The sequence below is a fragment of the Tachysurus fulvidraco genome, chromosome 3 (genome assembly GCF_022655615.1).
Source record: "Tachysurus fulvidraco isolate hzauxx_2018 chromosome 3, HZAU_PFXX_2.0, whole genome shotgun sequence".
In the NCBI taxonomy this organism is placed as follows: domain Eukaryota; kingdom Metazoa; phylum Chordata; class Actinopteri; order Siluriformes; family Bagridae; genus Tachysurus; species Tachysurus fulvidraco.
In genome coordinates, this window is record NC_062520.1 from 30,062,631 (window position 1) to 30,084,798 (window position 22,168).

The following is a 22,168-nucleotide window of genomic DNA, read 5'->3' on the forward strand; positions in this document are numbered from 1 at the left end:
CAGGACCAGGCTCGGGAACCTGAACTAAATAGCAGACAATTCCAAAATTGTGGTAGCCATACAAAAATCATGCGCAGACAGAAAAGGTTAAAATTTAGAAATCTACATTAAACCAAATCTAGGTGCAGGTTTAAAAAAAACAACAACTGTAAATCTGCCATACCCGACACGAAAATCGGCTTTTCTTCAGTTGGGGTTCGGGAACCATCTTGGCTAAATCCCACCTTCTTGATGCGAAGTTCTATCTTAGTTCCGGTTTCAATAATGGCGGTGTCTACTGGCACACCCTGGTGTGTAAACATCTCCTGGAATCGCTGGGACGCAACCTGAGCTTCGCTGCGCGTGTCGAAACGGATGTAGATGTAGCTATCATCTTCGCGATACGAATGCGGATCCGGCGGCTGCAGGTCACCCTCGTCTGCACTTAGGAAAGGTTCCTCTTCTACATTTGGTGGAAGACGTGTACGAAGCAGCTTCTGGAGCCTCCTGCTCGCCTGTCGTAAAGACTCGTCCATCTCACTGCCGGAGCTCTCGGGCTCACTGTCCGCACTATAACCGAGAGTTAGCGGACGTCGTCCGGAGGACTCTCGCACGGATCCAATGATGACTTTTCCACTGTGGGATGCGATGCCATACTTATTTGTGACCTCACAAGTGTACAGCCCAGTGTCATTAGTTGTAGCAGCTGGCACAATCAGAGAGCAAGTCCCATCGTTATATATGTCTATGTGGTGGTGTTTGCCATCTACCAGTGGTTTACCATCCTTCAGCCACCGGACTTTGTCTGGTTTACCGTCTGCAATACACTCGAGATGTATGGTCGTATTCGGTTCTTTGTTCTGGTCCTTAAAGACCTCTTTAAAGGTCGGGCGCATGTCCTTTCTCGCTTTGTAGCCTTTGAAGGCGGCTTGGATTTTGATGGCCGCTTCCTGCAGCTCATCCTTGTCCTCCTTAGAGATCTCAAATGGTGGTGATGCCATTGTCTGCTGCACAGATTTCTCTGTCATTTGAAAATGTTCGTAAAGCTTCTGAGATGCACTGGTTTCACTTTCGCTGACCATTGTGACAGAGGATTGGCTGCTCTTTTTAAGGTACGACACCAGACTCGAAGAACCGCCAACGGTCTCATCTTCAGAACTGGTATATAGATTTAACTCTGATTTGATTTCAGTGGGTTTTACCCTCTCTTTGATCTGGTCTTTCTCCACAACTTTACCCTCCTGAGTTTGTATCTTGTCTTTACCATCTTCTTCTGGCAGCTCTGAAATGGAGTCCAGGGTGGGTTCCCTGCTCATCCTCCGCTTCTTGGCCAGCGCATCCCATAAAACATGCAGATCACCCTCAGAAGCAGCCTCAGGGGGCAAGCCAGGCTGGCCACTTTCCTCAGGCTGGGTTATCACTGTGGTATCCCCTGTATGCAAAAGTGACATTGTGAGATGTTACAAGAAAAAGAAAGAACACTGTCATATTACTGACATTATAGTCAAACAGTGTAGTCTGATGGTGGACAAAAATTGAACATGGGCAGGTACCTTCAAGTTCAAGGTTTATTGCGGTTTTCGCATCTCCTGAGGCCACACAAACATACGTCCCCTGGTCAGCAGGCTGAAAATCCTTAATGAGCAAAATTTGGAATTTGCCCTCTGTGACTGCTTGGTATTTGGCTCCCATTTCAATCTCTTGAAGATCTTTTTGCCAAACAACCTGCTTACTCTCAGACGAAAGCTCACACTCCAGACGGGCAATCTTCCCCTTTTGGAGCTCAGAGACACTCAGCTTCTTGGCAATAGTCACTGGTGCATCTAAAAATCAAAATAGAAATATAATTTAAGATGCATGTCCTCGAGGGCTTAAATATTTGTGCACAAATTATTCACTAGATCTTGTGTTTTGTACCAATTCCAAAAGTTGGGATTGAATTACGAAGAGAAGATTCTTACCAAGTGTAACGGTTTGAGGAAGCTGGACAGAGTCACCAATACCAGCACGGTTTATAGCTGCCACCCGAAACCTGTATCCAGAGCCAGGGATAAGGTTTTCCACCATAAACTCAGTATTGCATACTGGTTCGGCATGGCAGGATTGCCAGAGAGCACTGTCCACTTGTCGCATCTCTACGCGATATCCAAGGATTGGGCTTCCACCATCACTGAGAGGTGTAAACCAAGACAGGGTCACTGAAGTTGGTCCCTTAGTGACAAGCTCAGGATCCTCAGGGGGGTCTGGTACGCCTAGGATTCAACACATAACACGAGTGCAACATCAAATTCTTTACTTTGTTGAGGTTAGCAAAAACGGAATGGTCGCACTTACCAATAGTCACTAGCTTGGCCACTGAAATAGCATCCTGAGCAGCAAACGTGATTTCTAGAGGTGACCGAATAGGGGCTTTTTTCAGAATTAGGGTACATGCACATCCATTGTTTTTCATTGCCCATGTGTCATCTGGCCGAAGTTCTGAACCATTAGCGTACCAATTTACGTCTTTCTCTGGTACAGGCTTGTTCAGGACACAGATGAACTCCACTGGCTCTCCAGCTACAACAGTTTTGTCCTCCAATGGTTTCACCACTTCCAGTTGCCACCCTAAATTTACAGTTCCCAAAATTACATAAGAGATAATAAATAATAAAAAAAAATTAATATAATTATACGGTAATAAACCCACACCCCCATCCCCACACCAACCCCAACAACATTTCTTCCACATGTCAGTCTGCATAAACATCATACGGGGCAGTCAGTGCTGCCCTGAAGGGTGTGGCTTTGAACAGAGTGATATTCTGGTCACAGAGACCAACATACAGATAAGCTACAGTATAGAACATAGCTTGGTTATCAAACATAACCAAGTTCATGTACAAATCTTCCCACAACAACTTAATCACATTTTAAAAAAATGGACAAAAATTAAAGAATACTATAAATCTTAATCGTTAAATTCATTAAAATCGTTAAATTTCAAATTACTGCTACATTTATTTACTATAAGCATTCCATCAATATTCAGCGAGTTCCTAAATTGACTAACCTTTGACTGTGAGAAGGGCAGAGGTGGAGGTAGTGCCAGCCTGAAAGGTTACTGTACAGTTGTCTCCAGCTCTCAAGTCCTTCAGCAGCAAAAGGTGGCGACGACCACTCTCGAAGCAAACAATTTCCACTTTACTAGACTCCTTTACAGGTTTTCCATCGACCAACCACCGGCATTCTTTAGACTCAGGCACAGATAGGGAGCACTCAAAAAGTGCCTCACCGCCTTCAATGGTCTCCACATTATCCAGGCCTTGAATGATCTCAATCGGTTTAGCTGTAAGACAGGTTTACATTGTCATAAAACACTACAAATTTTGAACTTGATTATAATGAACGATCAGCAGTAGGTGTAGAATTAAAATGGATAGTAACTAAACCTCACTGCCTCCTTATGTTCCAAAAGTTATTCCTATAGTTTGAAGTTTTCCAACACGCCATAGTGTATAACATTCATCAGCCTCACAACTCTTTCAGATTCCTTATGGCACAAAGATCTGGACCCATTGTGTGATGCTAAAGGAGCAGTCTCTTTCCCCACGACAGCTCAAAGCTGACAACTTCAAAGAATACCGGCTAGAATTTTATAAAACCATTAACGATTAATAATACTCATATGAGTTCGGGCTGCAGGTAGGCTCACCTTGCACCCTCAGGTGTGCCTCAACATGGGTCCCTTCCGCCTCACAGGAGTATACACCCACATCCTGTGCGGTTACCCGGCTAATGTACAACCGTGCTACAGTCCAGTCTTGCTCCACTATAAGCCTGTGGGTGTCAGGTTGCACGGGCTGCCCGTTTAGCTTCCACGTGGCCCTGACTGGCCTTGAGAACTGGCAGATGAACTCTGCAGGCTGGTTTTCTGCAATGTCGATATCCTCCATGGCACTGACTACCTCCACAGTAGGATCTAAAAACCGTGGGTGAAGTAGGAACAGTGGTACAGTAAAGCACATGCCCAATATGGCAAGGTTTCAGTTTTCTCTGATTTGTTTCACATATGAAAAATGTAAACTCATTTTTATAATAAATGTACATGCATCAGATGCAGAAACCCGGATGAAGCAAAGCGAATTGGTTAAGTACTATTTAGGCATGGGTAGATGAAGTATTTAAAAATGAAAGTGTTATATTTCATAATTAAGGGTTACGACATCTGTTACAGTCTTTAGACTGATTGTGTTCTGATAGAACAGAATTCAAGATTACGAACATTAACAGTTCACAATCCTTTCCTTTGGGTAAAATATTATTAGATATGCCCAGGGCATCCGTGTTGCCTTAAGGGCCCTATTGCCTCCTTATCGGCCAGTGCTTGCAAGGTCCTAAAGCAAGCGACTAGACCGACAAAGCTCCCGAAATCACGTATGAAAGCCCAGGATCTACATCCTACCAACAATTAGTCATTCAACTCTTCATATTTCTGGCACAAACTTTAACCTCCATGTTATTTATTTCAATGCAAGGCAGATTAAGTCCATTAAGAATCCAGTCAGGAAAGTTTATGTAGCCATACATTATCTATATGCAGAATTTCAACATCATTTTATCATGTGGAGAGCAGCAAATCCAGTAGTAAAGCTGGAAATGTTGCACCTCAGATGATTTCAAGCCATTCTGTATAAAAATAGGTTCGTCCATCTTGCAAAGGAAGTAATAAGTATTTAAAGATTGCCTGCTTGTGTTAAATGATAGTCATTGCATCCTATAGCCATTCTGACATTTGTAAAGTTGCACAGTGATCAAACTTTAACAGATTTTTAGACAGCGTCGTTATATTGTGTGGTCTGTGGCGAGTTTAAAGGATTCTCATCCACAACTGACTGGAGCACTGTCAACATTTTATTCCCCCCAAAAAAAACAACCATCTGTGACATAGGCATTGTTCAAGAGTACAGTCTGCAAACTGGACCTGATTCCCTATGATGACTTTTTCAGAATTTCAGAATTAAGGGGTCCAGAATTTAAGCAAGTAGACCACCTGGGACACTCAAGAAAATGGTCAGTGTACTAAGATGGGGTCCTGGTCTTTGACTGAAAAAAATGAGTACACGGAATCTCAAGCTTATTCTTGGTAATTGATGTTCCATTTAATTCTCCTGGGTTGTCTTATGTCCAACATCTACGGTGGCCGGGAAGTGCAAAACACATTAACGCATCCGAAAACAAGAAAACAAATGCAAAAACCAAACAACAAATCTGAGAACACATTAACAAATCTGAGAACACAACGACAAGTCAGACAACCTGGAAATGGTAGGTATAGTTTGTGATTGGATCATCGTACAAGACATCTGTCATTCAAGATATACAGTACAGGTCAATGACAGGTGTCTCGTCCGATGATCGGTAAGTTTCCATTCACAAACAACACCTACCTTTTCCAGGTTGTCTGACTTGTCGTTGTGTTTTCGGATCTGTTAATGTGTTTTGGGATTTGTTAATGTGTTTTCGGATCTGTTCATGTGTTTTCGGATCTGTTCATGTGTTTTCGGATCTGTTCATGTGTTTTCGGATCTGTTCATGTGTTTTCGGATCTGTTAATGTGTTTTCGGATCTGTTAATGTGTTTTGGTATTTGTTAATGTGTTTTGGGATTTGTTAATGTGTTTTCGGATCTGTTAATCTGTTTCCAGATCTGTTAATGTGTTTTCGGATTTGTTAATGTGTTTTGGGATTTGTTAATGTGTTTTCGGATCTGTTAATCTGTTTCCGGATCTGTTAATGTGTTTTCGGATTTGTTAATGTGTTTTGGGATTTGTTAATGTGTTTTCGGATCTGTTAATCTGTTTCCGGATCTGTTAATGTGTTTTCGGATCTGTTAATGTGTTTTGGGATGTGTTAATGTGTTTTGGGATTTGTTAATGTGTTTTGGGATTTGTTAATGCGTTTTCGGATCTGTTAATGTGTTTCCGGATCTGTTAATGTGTTTTCGGATTTGTTAATGTGTTTTCGGATTTGTTAATGTGTTTTCGGATCTGTTAATGTGTTTTCGGATCTGTTAATGTGTTTTCGGATTTGTTAATGTGTTTTCGGATTTGTTAATGTGTTTTCGGATTTGTTAATGTGTTTTCGGATCTGTTAATGTGTTTTCGGATTTGTTGTTTTGTTTTTGCATTTGTTGTTTTGTTTTCAGATTTATTAATGTGTTTTGCACTTCTCGGCCACCGTATACGTCAGATGTTAGTGGAATAAAAAAAAAATACAGCTAATTTGCAAATAACCAGATGTTCCCAAAATTTAACCAACATTTCAAATGACTGAAATAATGATCCACAATGTAGGCCATGCACAGGTGAGTTGCCAAGCAAGACACTTATTCATCTGGTTGAGGGGGGATAGTGCTTTTGGAGGCCACTGCAAGCATTGTAAACCTTTTACTCCAATTTTTTTTTTTTACCCAAAACTCTCTCAGTATGTATTTATTTTTACACTTTCTAACATACATTAGTGATTAAAGTCCTTTTAGCTAAATAGTACATTTAAAATGTAATAATAGTAAAGCATGATCACAAGTCTTTGCAAATTATTTCTTTCGATATACAGTAAGTAACGCAAAACTAGTATATTAATACAAACCTGCGATTGGCTGAGCAGCCTTAACTCTACTGTTGAAGGTTTTGTTAGAGAAAATTACTGAACAAATTCTAACCAATCAGAATATAGAATTATGCTCTGTGGTATATGAAAATGGGCACATGAGAAAAAAAAATAAGAGTAAAACAAGGTACAAGTAAAAGCAGGTCAGCCGGGCTTTTGTTAGTTTGTCAGGTTAAGGAAAATCATGGACCAGTGCCTGGTCTACAGACTTCCTTCAAGTGGTGCAGGGCCATTAACAAAAGAGCTAATCCGCACCCCTCAACACCTCCACCTGCTCCAATACCTTTAACTAACAGCCTAGCCGAGGATGTCAAGCTCCCTGTTTTGAACAGGATGGTGCCCGAGTCACTTGGCGCCAGGTTCTTTAGGGTGAGGGTGTGAATATTGTCTTCACCCACACCAATAATACTGAAGGGACTGTTCTCCAAACGGGTGCCATCCAGCCACCACTGGACTCTCCCTTTGGCACGGCGAGACAGTTGGCAGGAGAACACTGCCTGCTCTCCCGCAAAGACATCAGTGCTTTTTATACCAGACACAATGAGTACCTCAGCCTCTGCAGAGACCACAGACAAACAGCTAATCAATAGCGTCCCTCAGTGTTCAGCTAATTTAAATAGAATTATAAAAACGTCAACGTGAGCATGGATTTACTTGGCCTAAGTCCTTTTCATGGATTTAAACTGCAGACTGGTTTGCCAGAAAGTGGCAAATATATAATATAAATGGAGTTTCATGCCTAATTTACAGTACGTGATAAGGAAATGCTGTAAATGTTATGATCATTGTGGACTTACTGTAGGAAAACCTGCATGGTGGCCTGGGAAAGCCTTGAGAAGCTGCCATTTTTAACACAGTACTGAAAACTACAGAATTCGATTCAAGCAATTCTGTTTAAAGTAAAAAGATTTCATTCAAATTTTATTCGTACTTTTATTGCCTGATCTAATGATGGAGTCTTAATACCTGAGATAAAAGTGACTCGGCAGCAAAAACAAGAACGATTTATTCACTTGCTTCTGTTATGTCGGATTATTTTTGGCAGTAGCATAATCTTGAAATATGTTTCCATAGAGTAGAGTCAATTTATATTAGCCAATAAAAATAAGTTAATCAAATAAAAGATTTTTTAACCACAGTGAATTCCTATGTGTTTTCCCAGACCACCACATATGCATTACGGAGAACTTTGGATTAGCCATTCGACATGAAAAATGAACATTAGAAATCCAGACATCAACCTTGAAATTTCGCTAGAAATACTAATAGAACAAACACACACAAAAAATTACATGAACAAAAAAAAAACTGGACAATAAATCCTTAACCATTTAATGCAAAAATGATTAAAAAATTTATATGGCTTATGAATTACAATGGTTTTGCTATCTTTTAAAAAAATCTTTAATTACGATCACATTCTTTGGATTCTTGCACAAAATTAGATTATATCAATTCCTAAAGCGATATTTTGATAAATGCTAAAGTAAAGAATAACGTTTTTTTTTTACCTTGCACTGAAACTGAAGCTGTCGTTAACTGGTTTCCAGCATCACAAGTGTAATAGCCACTGTCTTCTAGTTTCAAGTCGTTTATGTGAAGCTCTTGTAAGCATCCCGCTTGCTTCAGCTGAAACTTCTTACTGGGTTGCAAGATTACTCCGCCTTTACGCCACTCTACGTTAATGCCGGGCTTAGAAAGTTCACAGCGGAGTGTAACCGTGTCACCCTCGACGGCATCTTGGTTCTCCAATTCCTTGCGGAATATGATCTGGGATTCTGATGAATGCAAGAGGAACAGCAAAGAAACGGTGGTAAATTTGAAAGGGATAAATTACAATGCAATCAACAACCGAAACAGGCAAAGAGCATAGACCGGCATCCTTTAAACTGTCTAAAAAGCAAAACTAAACAAGCCAAAGGGATGCATTCATACTATCTCCTTGCCTCCTGAAAAGCAAGAGACTTGTCTTTGGAGGACCTGGACAACATCCTGAATATATTAGTGTTAGGATCAACTTTCATAATAAAATTCAGATAGCTCACAACATAAAACGACACTGTTACGCATACATGCACCCAAAGCAAACATGGTTTTCACAGATACTATGTGGCTGTCATAATCGCTATCTGCAGCAGATGTAGTACTGGAGACTCGCAAGCACTTGCAGAGAACTGACCCTTTACCTTTGGGTTTGTCCTTCACCACCAAGGAAGCAACCGTCCTTTCACAGCCAACCACAAAGGCCACATCACCTGAATCGTCAGGCGTGACCATTTTTAACACTAGGCTGTGCTCTCTCCCTCGGCTGCTGATCTGATTCAAGTCATTGTTTTGGAGGTGATTGGAGCCTAGCCACCACTCGATACTAGTTACTCCTGTCTGGGACACCTCACAGTGGAACACTGCGTCCTCGCCCGTAGTCACTGTGACGTCGTTAAGTTCTCTTGTAATTCGTACACGTTCTAGATAAAGAAAAGTGTGCAAAAAGCCAACTCTTTCTAAGGAAAATGCAGTCCACTGAATACCATTTTAGAGTTTGGTAACTATACAAAGTCAATGAGTTCTGCATCATAACTGAAAAATGCTTGACGGGAATTTGATCAGCGAACAATGCAAAGAAACACAAAATGATCACCTTTGACGCTCAACGTGGCTTTGGTTTGTTTGTCTCCGACTTCACACACATATTCTCCAGCATCGCCCACTGTTAACTGGTAGATCACCAGAGATTGGGTTGTGTTATTCTTCTGAATGGTGTACTTGTCTCCTTCAGAAATGACTTTTTTGTCCTTCTTCCAGATCACATGGGCATCAGGGGTTGAGGTTTCACAGGATAACGTAGCTTGGCCTCCTTCTACAGCTTCCTGGTTCTTTAAGTCACTTGTAAATTGGACGACAGGGATCGCTGGAAGCACATATAAAAATAATTAAAATTAATTGTCATTATACAAAGAAAAAAAACAGTTTCACAAATACTTGGATACTCACAGTGGGCAAGAGTTTTTTTTGTGAGTGCAACAGTACAACAACAGTAACTATTTAGTCAGATGGAACAACCCTTAACCTTCTGAGAGAGATTGCACTTTTGATTGCTAGTTAAAAAAACAAAGCCCTCAAGGACCTCAAGGACATCTCACACCATTAAAAACAACAATAAAGAATTAAATAATTGAATTAAATAAAACTGTCAGCACTTCAGAAAAAGCTGGCAAGGGAACAGCTAATGTTGTGGAACATCCACCAAAGAAACTATAAATGGACAAAAAGAACAACGTAATTTTTCAACATAAATAGACTCTAATAGACTGTAACTAGCTGTGGCAAATTTACAAGAACAATTCATCGGTAGTTATTTAGTTGTCCGTAAAAACTGCCTTGGTATAGCAAATCTTGTTATTCAAACGTTGAGGAAATTAGTTGAGAGAATTAAAGGAACAGAAAGGAGAATTTCAAAGCTTTGTACAGTAGATGGTGGAACCTTTAGAGACCGAGTTTACCTTTAACCGTGAGACAAGCAAACGAAGTATGGCTTCCCACATGGAAGGACACGGTCCCCGAGTCTTTCTCAGTCACGCTCCTTAGAGTAAGCGAGTGCCTTTTGCCTTCCACTTGGATTACGTTCATCTCGTTGCTCTGGAGAGGAACACCCTGAAGTTCCCAGTTCACATTCTGGGCGGCGTCATGAGATACAAAGCACTCAAAGGCCACATCATCTCCTTCATTGACAATGCAGCTCTTCAGCCCGGTGTCAATAGTAATGTCAAGTTCTGTTTAATACACAACCATCCAGTATACATTTTAAGCCAGTTTTATTAATGTGGGTAGTGAATGTTGGACTCGTCGGAGGACATTTTTACAATTAAACCGATCATAAAGTCATAAAGCTGCCATACATGCCTCTCTTACTAAATTATATGCATGAATGCATTTAGTCAAGGTTTTAGAACCGTGTCCGTGTTTATATTTTTTATTGTGTGTAGGATTCAATTTTCCTGTATTAGTAAATGCCACATTTGTTATAGCAACTTTTCTCTTCAAATACAATATTGCCAAAAGCATGTGGACCTTCACACCCATATGTGGATTTTCTCCCAAAACTACTAGAATTCATTCATTTTCTACCGCTTATCCGAACTTCTCGGGTCATGGGGAGCCTGTGCCTATCTCAGGCGTCATCGGGCATCGAGACAGGATACACCCTGGACAGAGTGCCAACCCATCGCAGGGCACACACACACTCTCATTCACTCACTTCGGACAATTTTCCAGAGATGCCAATCAACCTACCATGCATGTCTTTGGACCGCGGAGGAAACCGGAGTACCCCCGAGGCACGGGGAATCATAAAAGGAACAAAGGAATATATGGGGACGTTCAACAATGGGTGTGACGGTCCGATGTCCAAACTTTTGGACACAGTGTTTTTGAAAAGCTTAAAACTTAAAACAACAGTGCATAATAGTTACAAAGAAGAAAATAATGTTAGATAGAATAGCTTAAGATAGATTTGATAAGACAGTACCAAGTGTTCTAGCAATTATAGTTTAACAATGTATGGCACTAAATCTGGGTTCAGGAATTATACCTAATTCCTATGCATTTAAGACCAGTAATGCCATTTATCTAAAAGAACCGTGCAGCCACGGAGTTGGTGACGGGTGATGAAATTATTAGTATAAAATGTGAGAAGTGTATCCCGTGCAAGAAGAAAGGAAAGGAACCACTGGATAGACAGAAAAGAGTGTGTGATTTTTAGCAAGGAAAGATTGGGAACATGTGAGTCAAACCATGCGGGAAAGTGGCATGGAATGGAGGTAGAGCTTTTTAACATCACTGGAGCCAGTTAGGAAGGTAGAATGATGGTTCCTACCCTTTATCGTGAGTTGGGCAGAAGTCGTTTCATACCCAGAATCACAGGAATACTCTCCCGAGTCTGCTTCCTGAAGTTTGTAGATGTATAACTCGACCACTACTCCGTCCTGCCTTAATTGGTGTTTGTTGCTGGATTGTACAATCTTTTGATTTTTTCTCCATACTACAGGTGCTCCTGGTTTGGTAAGTTCACACCGGAATACGGCGGTTTCCCCGACTTCAGCTTCCAGGTTGTTCAGAGGTATTTTAAACAGAATGGGTAGTGCTGCAAGTGAAGAAGTGAAGGTGAAAGGAAGAAAAATAATAAACCTGCTGTGTCATCCTTCACACGGAATCCAGATTTGCTAAAATCCTACCCTTTACTTCCAGGTGTGCTGTGGTTTTCTGATCTCCACAGTCACAAGTGTAGTCTCCAGAATCTTCAGGGTCGACATCATGGATCACCAACTCGACAAGGTTGCCATCTTGCCGGACTTCGTATTTGGAGCAAGAACAAAGGTCTACTTCCCCTTTGCGCCACTGAACCGTTATACCTGGTTTAGACAGCTCGCAGCACCAGGTGACACTTTCCTTTTCCAAAGCCTTCTGGTCCTCCAACTCACGAGTAAAAAAGGCAGGAGGAACTGACAATTTGGATAACGAGAAGAGAATTGGTAATTAAGGAGATGCATTTTTTCCCTATGCACAAATCGTGCCTATACTGTATGTACACCCCATGCTTAGGTACATGATTTAATCCAGGAGTGACCGATTGCAATGACCTCTTGATGCCTGCAGTTTGTGGCCTCTGGTGTCAAGAAAGGATTGGGGTAAGGGAAAAAAATGATAACCTGTGTCATACTGAAATAAATTAAGTACCCAAGTACTTACCATATACTCTTATTACACTGAGATTCTTTTTTTGTTTTTTAGATGGTCTGTTTTTACAATCTTTTCTCAAAGCAAGAAGACTATTAAAAAAAACCTCTTGATTTAAGCATTGGCTGTTGATTAAAAGAGCGTGCTTTGGTCTCTGATGTTTGAGAAATGCTTCAGAAAACTGAGTCGGGACGACAAATTAAACAAAAATCAAAACAAACGTGTAGCCAATGAGCAGGAAGGGGCGTGTCTTGTCAATATGGGTGGAGAGAGTGTTCAGTGCGCATGTGTGACATTAGCAGAAAGCGGTTTTAACATCGACATGGAGGATAAAAACAAAGAAAGAAAGAGAAGAAAGACTTACGATAAGGACAAGAAGTAGGACGTGTTAATATAGGATCAGCTTTCCAGCGCTGGAGAGAACTGAAGGAGCAGGAAGTTGGCCACATATTCACAGGTTGGAGTTTCCCGAGTCAATAACTCCTGAGCTAAACGCTGTTACTACACAAATAACACCTCTTTTCTATCGTAGTAATGTAGAGAGGCAGCTACAACCGCGTTTTGTGTAGTAACAGCGTTTAGCTCAGGAGTTATTGACTCGGGAAACTCCGACCTGTGAACATGTGGCCGACTTTACTTAAGACGCCGAGGCGCTTTTTTTTTTTTGCTTGTTTGTTTATCTACAATCGTATTGTTCTTCCCTTCAGCTATGATAAAGACACATTTCTTTCCATTAGTCGTCTGGGTTACGTATGTACAGTATGTGTGGGTGGAGCTATCGATACAGGGGTGGGACCCATTTCGGTTAGGGGCGTGTTTGTTTTGGTGATTTTATATGTCAACATTGGCTTTCAAACATCGGAGACCCCACCTTTAAATATAGAAAAAAGCTGAAATTAGTTTTGCATGATCACAGGATTATAAAGAGGATCTCTTGGCTCCTTCAAATATGTTATTGTTTTATAGTAACAAATTGCACAAGAACGTTCCTTAAATCGATTTAAAACCATGCTTAATTAATATGTTGAAGCTTTCAGTAAGGAGATATCTACGTGTGGAAAAAGTCTACATTTATCAGTGCATCTTAAATTCAGTGCATGTTAAATGTAAGTACAAAGAGATATAATAAAGGACATCTTAATTCTGATTATTGCTATGGTGTAAGTGGAATAAAACTGTTGTGGTTGTACAGGAAAATATCCTTACTTCAGCATAGTAACTAATTGATTTGAGTCAAATGCATAAACGTGGATGACAGAAGAAGCACCTTTGATTTCCAGCTGAGCTTTTGAGGTCGGCCCACCGGTCACCTCACAGCTGTATTCTCCAGAATCCTTAGCGGTAACACCGTGAACAATCAGCTTCACAACTTTATTTTCCTGAATCATCTCATACTTTAGGCTCTTTTGGATCGACTTTCCATTCTTATACCAGATTGCATCCAAGCCAGCCTGAGAGAGCTCACAGAGGAATACAGCATCTTCTCCAGGAGCAATGCTAACATCCTTGAGCTCTTTAGAGAAGGTTGGAACTTCACCTGAGGGAGGTGGGGGAGAAATGGAGCTGTTTAATGAAGTTACTAGCAAATACCTAAATGCTACGTTATCTGCTTTTCTAACTTAGTTGGGTGTTTAGAAGAACTCTTAAGAACATGCTAAAGTGAAGATGCCCAAAAAAAAAATTGTTACTAACTGTAGTTACTACATCCACTACTGGGGAACTTCATAAGAAACAGCACAAACACTCGAAAACACAAGCCATTTCTGCAGCAATAGAGCTATGTCCCGGCTCACGTCTACCCAAAAACACTACAAGCTCATTTGATTTACTCTTGAATAAAATTTCTGAAGCAGACTGAGACCGCCTCACTAATGGCATAAAGCTCCTCATCCAGATCTCAGATCAGCTGTTTTTTTTTCTTTTTTTCTCACCTTCCTTAAGAATCACAAATCATGAAAAACAGCATGAATCAATTCATACACACTAAACACAACATACATAATAGCCATCTAAGGTGTGATTGGCCTTTCAGTTGGTTGAAAAAAAAAGAAACCCTGAATATACTTGAACTTTTAAGCAGACAAATCACCTTTGACAGCCAACATTGCTGTCGAATTCAAGTCCTTGAGAGAAAAAACGACCTCTCCAGAGTCTGACCCAGTCACTCCTTTGATGCTAAGTGTGTGCTTGCGCGCTTTGCTGCTAATCTGGAAACGTCCTCCGTTCGTCACAGGTTGGCCTTTCAGGCTCCACGAACATGCGTCTGAGCTTTCTCGTGACAGGATACACTCGAACACGCAGGTCTCACCTGCTTTAGCCTCCACGGACTTCAAGCGTTTTGTGATGCCAATGCTGATATCTGTGTGACATTTGTTATATTGATATTCCATAGTTATTGATAGTTAACATGTATCAAAAGAACGAGTCATCGTAAACAGAATGTCTGTCTAATGATAAATTTCCTTTCATCGTACCTCTAATGGTGACCCTGGATTTTGTAAGATCTGTACCAAGATCACAGCTGTACTCCCCGGAGTCCAACTGCGTGACGTCCCGGATAGTGAGACCTAGGATCCTGCCGGTGTGCAACAGCTCGTGCTTGCTGTCTGCAGAAAGGATAGTACCATCTTTCCTCCAAACTGGGGTCACTGTAGGCTTTGAGGCTTCACATTTCAGACTTACAGAGCCCTTTTCTTCTCCAATCACGTCATCTAGCAGCTTAAGGAACACTGCTTTCTTTTCTGCGGTTTAATAAATCAAAATGAAGTGTTTAGAATTTCCACGCCACATGAATGCAACAGTAGTTATACCCAGTAGTTATATATTCATTCACATTTTGCCCTTGACCCAGTGTTGATGAAAAGCATCCTCAAAAGATGCTTCCACCACCGTGCTTTACAGTCAACAGAGCATTCCTGGCACAAGTGTATGTACAGTATGTACTGAATGCATATACTCCTAATTAAGTCGATTTCTGTTCCAGGTTGCACCAAACCCACACCACAACGTAAAAATATGGAGTTCAATGGGGTGAAAATATACACTTTAAACCGCTTTCAAACCACGTTACCTTTGACTTTCAAGCAGACGGTCTGCTTCTCTTCTCTAATCTTGAATGTGATCTTGCCACCATCTTGAGGTGCCAGGTTCTTGAGGGTGAGGGTATGCGTCTTATTCACATGTTGAAGAAAATTAACCTCGTTGGTGAACAGAAGCTTATCATTGAGGAACCACTCTACATCCTCGTCAGCATAGTTCACCTCACAGGTAAACACAGCATCACCGCCTTCGTCGACCTCCACGTCGGTCAATCGCTTGGTGATCTGCACTTTCCGCACTGTGGACCAACCATTTCAAAGTTCAGAATCGTTAATGTCCGCTTTTCACTAAATGTTTCCGAGTTCTGTTCTTAAACCCACGCGTAAAACACAGATTTTAAAACAGTAAAGGAGGAAACAATTTAGAATTTCACCTTCAACAGTGAGAGTTGCTTTGGTCTCACAGGTCCCGACGCGACAGCGATACTCGCCGTCGTCGTCAGGACTCAATGTCTGGATGACCAGCTGCACTTCAGCAGCACTTTGTTTCATGACGTACTTGCTGGATGCCTCCAGAGCAGTTTGACCTTTGAACCAACACACTTCTTTAGGAACAGCTGATAGCCTGCATGACAGCTTGGCTGAGGCCTTTTCTTGGCCGGTCACATTTTTCAAGGGCTCCACCACCTCGATTGGACGCTCTGTGGAGGAAAGGATAGGAATGTCTTTTCAGCAAAATATTAAGTGCATTTTTACCTCAGCCATGCTGAACAGGCTAAAGCAGGTTATCATACATATCGTCGCTGTCGGGCGGAAACCTTCTATGTCCAAATTTTGTCAATTTCATATTTTTTCACATATCGATGCTATAGGTCAGTCCCCACGTGGGTCTGTAATTTTTACAAGTTATTAACCAATCGAAAGTCTTGAAAATAGCTTGAGCGCAAATCCCATTGGACACTTCAACTGTCTGAAATATCTCGTAACTCCACCTCTTCTTCACTCCGCAGGAGAGCTTCGCGGCATATCTCTCCTCAAGAGTGTTTTGTACTGTATCACTTATAGCTCTTAAACCTTTACAATAGAGTTTAGGAAGATGTATGTAACTACAGTCATTAGCTTTGGTTAACCATTGAAGCCTTGTCTCTTGTCAAAAGGCTCAACGTGACCGCAGACTTTATCGAACACTGCTGGCAGCAGCGACGGCTGTGTCCGTACCGTTCTTATCAATGACAGCATAATCTCGTATCTCACTGCTCCCGATTCATAAAGCTTTTATCACCGATAAAACGTGACTTTGTATATAAATAATGGTTTTGGAGATACGAGGATTCCGCCCGACAGCGACGATATACACGGTAAAAAAAATGTACTATTGGTATTAATCTATAAAAATTGTAGTGACTGAAATTTTGGAACTAAGATGAATTAAATATTTCAGGACATGCAGTTCAGTCTGCTGAACAGAACCCTATCGAAAATTCGAATTCACTACATAAAATATGTTTTATTGCTAGATTTAAGAATGTTGTAGCGTCAGAAACCTTTGACTGTCAGCTGAGCAGTTGATTTGCTTTTCCCAGCGGTGAACTGCACAGTTCCTGACATGGATGCTTTGGTCTTCTTAAACGTGAGGCGATGCATGGTGCCTTCCTTCTCGATGTCAACCTCGCTGCTCTCGCTCAGAATTTCTCCGTTTAAGGCCCACTTTACTGGCTTAATGGTTTCGATGCTGATTTCCACCTCAAAGTGAGCTGCGAACGGTTCGGTCACATCCACTGAGCTAAGCTCCTTGACTATGCTGATGGCCTGCTCTGTAAATCATCAGGACATACATAACATTATGATCTTAGCTTGTAGCTAGCAAAGAAGTGCATGTGTCTATAAGTGTTTGATCACGTTAAAACAATTATAGTTCAGCTCTTGCGTGTTTTAAACATTTTTGCGGCATCATTACCCTCCACAAGCAGCTTGCATGATGTCTTTTCATCAACAGCATCACAAGTGTATGTGGCCTCATCCCCAGAGTCCACGTCATTGATGGTGAGCTTGCGATACACATCCTCACTGGAGATCTCGTACTTCTTGGTGGCTTCGATTTTGTCCTTGTTCTTATACCATGTGACCGTGGCACTGGCTCGAGATACCTGACACTCTAAGTGCCCTCGGTGTTTGTACATGGCAATTTTGTCTCTGAGCTTCTTCACAAATCTCACAGGCAATTCTGAAAAAAAAATTAAAGTTGAACCCAACAAGAACAGGTCAGGGGTTACTACATGTATACAATTCTTAATATTAACATCAAAATGCATAAGACACCATGGTTACATTAAACCACCAACCTTTGACTGTGAGCTTTGCCACTGACGAGGCCTTTTCAGCCACAAACTTGATTTCAGCAGCATCCTCAGCCTTCACTGATTTGAACAGTAGGATATATGTTCTTCCTTTAAAAATAAGTGAGAAATAGGCACTACAGTTACCACCCAGAATTTATATTTTGCTCTAACAGCACATTAATTTCCAGTGTTGTAATGTAACGGAGTACAAATACTTCGTTACCGTACTTAAGTAAAAATGTCACGTATCTGTTCTTTACTTCGCTATTTAAATTTATGGCAACTTTCACTTTTACTCCACTACATTTCCGAGATAAAATGTACACTTTTACTCCGTTATATTTCCACTAAGCATCTTCGTTACTCGTTACTACAAAATAAAATCAGAAGAAATGTGTGCGATTGCAATAAGGGAGGTTTGGCGAATCACTGCTCCTAGATTGCATTACGCACGTCCACGCGCGCTACGGAGAAGAACAGGTAAACGCAGCGTGCACGTGCAGCGGTCAGAGCGGGAGGCGTTTATCTATAACGGCGGCAACCAAAAGCAGTGAAATGTCACTATTCTTATTACCAGAGTTGATAGCACAAACAAAATATTAATGCAATATCAATACTAAATAAAAATAACATTTATTGATTTGGTCTTTGTCTTGTGAATATTAGTTTATTAATGACTGCATTCATTGGACACACTGTTTGTAGAGAATGCACACATACATGAACCGATCTGATTCAAGACTGACATCATTACATCATGCATAAAATTTTGGTGACCACTTTTGTCATTTAATAATACCACAACTTTTGGCTTATAATATGTAGTCATACAATATATAATATAAAACTCTTCCTGTTTTAAATTCTCACTGAGGGCTAAAACCCCCTAAAGATGAAATCCTAGAACCGCCCCTGCTCTTATGCCTACCGAAAATCACTGAAATTTTACTTTTTACTTTTACTTCAAATACTTAAGTACATTAAATATCAGAAAATGACTTTTGATACTTAAGTACAGTAAATATCAGATACTTTAAGACTTTTACTTGAGTAATATTCTAAAAGGTGACTTTCACTTCTACCAAAGTCTTTTTCTAGTACGATACTTTTACTTTTACTCAAGTATTGCTTTCTAGTACTTTATACAACACTGTTAATTTCGTAACAAAATGTACTTTTTGTGCATTTATACAGTAGTTACTACAGAGACAATAATGTCTGCATAAAAATAAAGCTATGATATACAACTGCTTTTATAGAACAATAACAAGACCTATTGACCAATCAGGATCGTTGTTAACGTGAACGCAACCCACCTTCTTGTCTCATTTTAATGTTGTCCCCAGCTTTGAGTTTGATGTCACCCGTAAACCACTGACCCTCCACTTCGTCGTGCGACACCTCACAGACAAACGCCGCACTTTCTTTCTCAGTCACTTTCAAATCCTGCAGCTGCTTAATAATCTTGATGTCACGGGCTGCGAGAGGAGCCATAAGATAAGATGGTCAAGGCCTCAGTGTCTTAAAACTGAACAGTCAAAGAGATGTTAAATGCAGGGTCTCCGATTTTTGAGAAACGCTTCAGAAAATGGGCCAAATAATAAACAAAAATCAAAACAAACATGTAGCCAATGAGCAGGAAGGGGCGGGGCTTGTCAATATGTGGCGGAGAGAGTGTTCAGTGCGCATGTGTGACATTAGCAGAAAGCGGTTTTAACATTGACATTGAGGATAAAAACAAGAAAGAAAGCGAAGAAAGGCTTAGTGGTGTGTTTGTTTCGTCAACATAGGCTTTCAAAAATCGGAGACCCTGCCTTTAAATAACAAATAAATGTTTCTCTCTACCATGAACGGTCAGCTTGGCTGACGTGTTGTCATCCGTTGTTTTGCACACATACAAGCCTTGGTCTTCATAAGTACATTTCTGGATGAGGAGGCTACGCTTGCAACCTTGAGAATGAATCATGTATCTCTTTCCTGGTTTCAGTTCCTCTTCATTCTAGGAAAATTTTCATATTTATTGTATGAATGCATGTGAGCCCATAATCTACAGCTAATATTTAGTGATATATGCAGTTACTCTGGCTAACACTGTAGATACTGTTCTGTTTCAGTTTTAAATGTTGAAAAAACCGGTTACAACGAAAGTTAACTCTTTTATATACCTTAAACCACTTCACGTCAGCATTCATCCGGGACACTTCACACTCAAAGGTGGCTTTTTCCTTTTCCGCAGTAGTCACATCTTCTAACGGTCTGAGGATCTTTGCGGGAGGTTCTGTAAAATAAAATAAAATACAGATCTAAAATAGTATTCCAAGAAAAATACTGTAATATAAACTTTGATCAAATGAAAGCGGACGTACCCGTGACGATGAGTTTTGCGGAGGTGTGGACACCTTCTGCCTGGAAAGTGATCATCCCACTGTCCTCCATCTTCAACTGGGACATGGTCAAGGAATGTTTATTACCCAGAGTGGTCATTAGGATTTTGGGACTTGCTCTCAGTTTTTGTCCATCTTTGGTCCAAAACGCTTCCACATCAGGCTGACTGAGTTCCACTTCCATGGTTACCGTCTCCTGTTCATGAACTTTTATCTCTTTCAAGCCCTTAACGATCTGGATCTTTTTCACTAAAAGGGCCACAATTGTTGTCGAACATTAGATATTTGTTGGAAATTTATTTATACCTTTCATGTAGGAGTATAACACGATGACACTGTTCTGGCTCTGACTGTTCCTCGAGTCACCACCAGGATCGAACAGTACACCGGATAATTATTATTACAGCGATATACTATTTTTAGCTGCCGACAAGTTATTTAACCCTGACTGATGCAGTGAGCCGCTACTCATTTCTTACACAACCATGTTGGAAGACATAGCCTGTGTTCTTGGACAAGATGCTACTGTTTCAGAAAGGTCAAGTTATTGAACCGCATCAAGCAAAGAAAACAACTAAGAAGATTGCTGAAGCTACTAAGCTTGGGGTAAGAACAGACCAACACATTATTAAAGCCTGGATAGGTGAAAAATAGTCAACCTTGAAGAAACAAATTTTGGACGAACTTTTGTTAAATGGGGTGGGGGGATTGGGGGACAATCGAACTCAAGGCTATGTTTGCTGGTGAAAGTAAGAGCATTTGCATGCACGCATTGCAAAGAGAACTCAAGGGATTGGGACTAAACAGCCTTAGGAAACCCATGTGCCATTGAAACTCATGAGCTTCAACATCCTAGGGAGCAATGGGAAAGGGTCATTTGGTCTGATGAGTCCAGATATACCCTGTACCAAAGTGATGAGCACATCGGGGTAAAAAGAGAGGCTGATGAACTGATGCACCCATCCTGCTTACTGCCTACCGTATAAGCCTGGAAGGGCAATATTATGATCTGTTTGTTTGCTTTAGGGTGGCACGGTGGCTTAGTGGTTAGCACGTTCGCCTCACAACTAAAGGGTTGGGGGTTCGATTACTGCCTCCGCCTTTTGTGAGTGAAGTTTGCATGTTCTCCCCGTGCCTCGGGGGTTTCCTCCGGGTACTCCGGTTTCTTCCCCCGGTCCAAAGATTGATTGACATCTCTGGAAAATTGTCCGTAGCGTGTGATTGTGTGAGTGAATGAGTGTGTGTGTGTGCCCTGTGATGTGTTGGCACTCCGTCCAGGGTGTATCCTGCCTCGAAGCCCGATGACGCCTGAGATAGGCACAGGCTCCCCATGACCCGAGGTAGTTCGGATAAGCGGTAGAAAATGAATGAATGAATGAATGAATGTTTGCTTTAGATTGTAAGGTCTAGGTTCAGTAACATTATGTGCCCAAAAATGCAGCTGACTATCTGAATTTACTGAATAAACAATTTTTGCCATCAAAGGAAAAAGTTCTTGACTGACTGCATGGACATATTGTAAGATGACAATGCCAGAATTCATCAGGCTCAAATTTGAAGAGAGAGGTTTAGTGAGCTTGAGACATCATTTTCACACATGCACATCTGAACGGAAAAAAATATCGTGGCACTGCATAAGCTTATTGAACCGATGCCACTGCTAAGGTGGTACAGTAATCGAAGTGAACAGATTTTTTTTTGCCAGGCAGTGTGTATATTTTGTGTACTATAAGAAGGCTTACTTTCTACTGTCAGTTTGGCCTGAGTCTTGTCATCCAGAGTCTCACAGGAGTAAAAGCCTCGGTCAGCACAGGTCACACTCTTAAAGATCAGAGACTGTTTAACTCCATCAACTTTAATATTCAGATTCCCTTCAGGCTGCAGCACAATGCCGTTCTTCATCCACTTTACCTCAGTGGATGGCCTACTCAGTTCAACCTTAAGCTCCACAGTGTCCTGCTCTTGGACCGTTTTGTTCTCCAGCTTCTTTATGAACATTACAGGGAGCTCTGCAAACATAGGCATAGTAAAACCACAATGTTCTC

General features: G+C 41.0%; 1 protein-coding gene across 15 annotated transcripts in view; it reads right to left on the minus strand.

The window, feature by feature from the left end:
• obscnb (obscurin, cytoskeletal calmodulin and titin-interacting RhoGEF b) overlaps window positions 1-22,168 on the minus strand; it is a 60,039-nt gene that overhangs the window by 18,939 nt on the left and 18,932 nt on the right. For 11 of the 15 annotated variants that reach the window (XM_047811438.1, XM_047811446.1, XM_047811444.1 and 8 more), the window contains 26 exons: window positions 21,866-22,132; window positions 20,106-20,372; window positions 19,905-20,017; window positions 19,585-19,738; window positions 19,056-19,217; window positions 17,743-17,847; window positions 17,358-17,624; window positions 16,945-17,214; window positions 15,835-16,101; window positions 15,433-15,699; window positions 14,837-15,103; window positions 14,452-14,721; window positions 13,630-13,899; window positions 11,861-12,127; window positions 11,503-11,769; window positions 10,130-10,399; window positions 9,268-9,537; window positions 8,816-9,094; window positions 8,141-8,407; window positions 6,913-7,185; window positions 3,674-3,940; window positions 3,032-3,307; window positions 2,314-2,586; window positions 1,941-2,231; window positions 1,533-1,802; window positions 164-1,411 (listed from right to left, as the gene is read on the minus strand). In XM_047811438.1, coding sequence (XP_047667394.1) covers window positions 164-1,411; window positions 1,533-1,802; window positions 1,941-2,231; window positions 2,314-2,586; window positions 3,032-3,307; window positions 3,674-3,940; window positions 6,913-7,185; window positions 8,141-8,407; window positions 8,816-9,094; window positions 9,268-9,537; window positions 10,130-10,399; window positions 11,503-11,769; window positions 11,861-12,127; window positions 13,630-13,899; window positions 14,452-14,721; window positions 14,837-15,103; window positions 15,433-15,699; window positions 15,835-16,101; window positions 16,945-17,214; window positions 17,358-17,624; window positions 17,743-17,847; window positions 19,056-19,217; window positions 19,585-19,738; window positions 19,905-20,017; window positions 20,106-20,372; window positions 21,866-22,132 — 7,464 coding nt within the window. The remainder of the gene's footprint in view (window positions 1-163; window positions 1,412-1,532; window positions 1,803-1,940; window positions 2,232-2,313; window positions 2,587-3,031; window positions 3,308-3,673; window positions 3,941-6,912; window positions 7,186-8,140; window positions 8,408-8,815; window positions 9,095-9,267; window positions 9,538-10,129; window positions 10,400-11,502; window positions 11,770-11,860; window positions 12,128-13,629; window positions 13,900-14,451; window positions 14,722-14,836; window positions 15,104-15,432; window positions 15,700-15,834; window positions 16,102-16,944; window positions 17,215-17,357; window positions 17,625-17,742; window positions 17,848-19,055; window positions 19,218-19,584; window positions 19,739-19,904; window positions 20,018-20,105; window positions 20,373-21,865; window positions 22,133-22,168) is intronic. The other 4 variants (XM_047811439.1, XM_047811441.1, XM_047811442.1 and 1 more) reach the window with 4 other exon arrangements.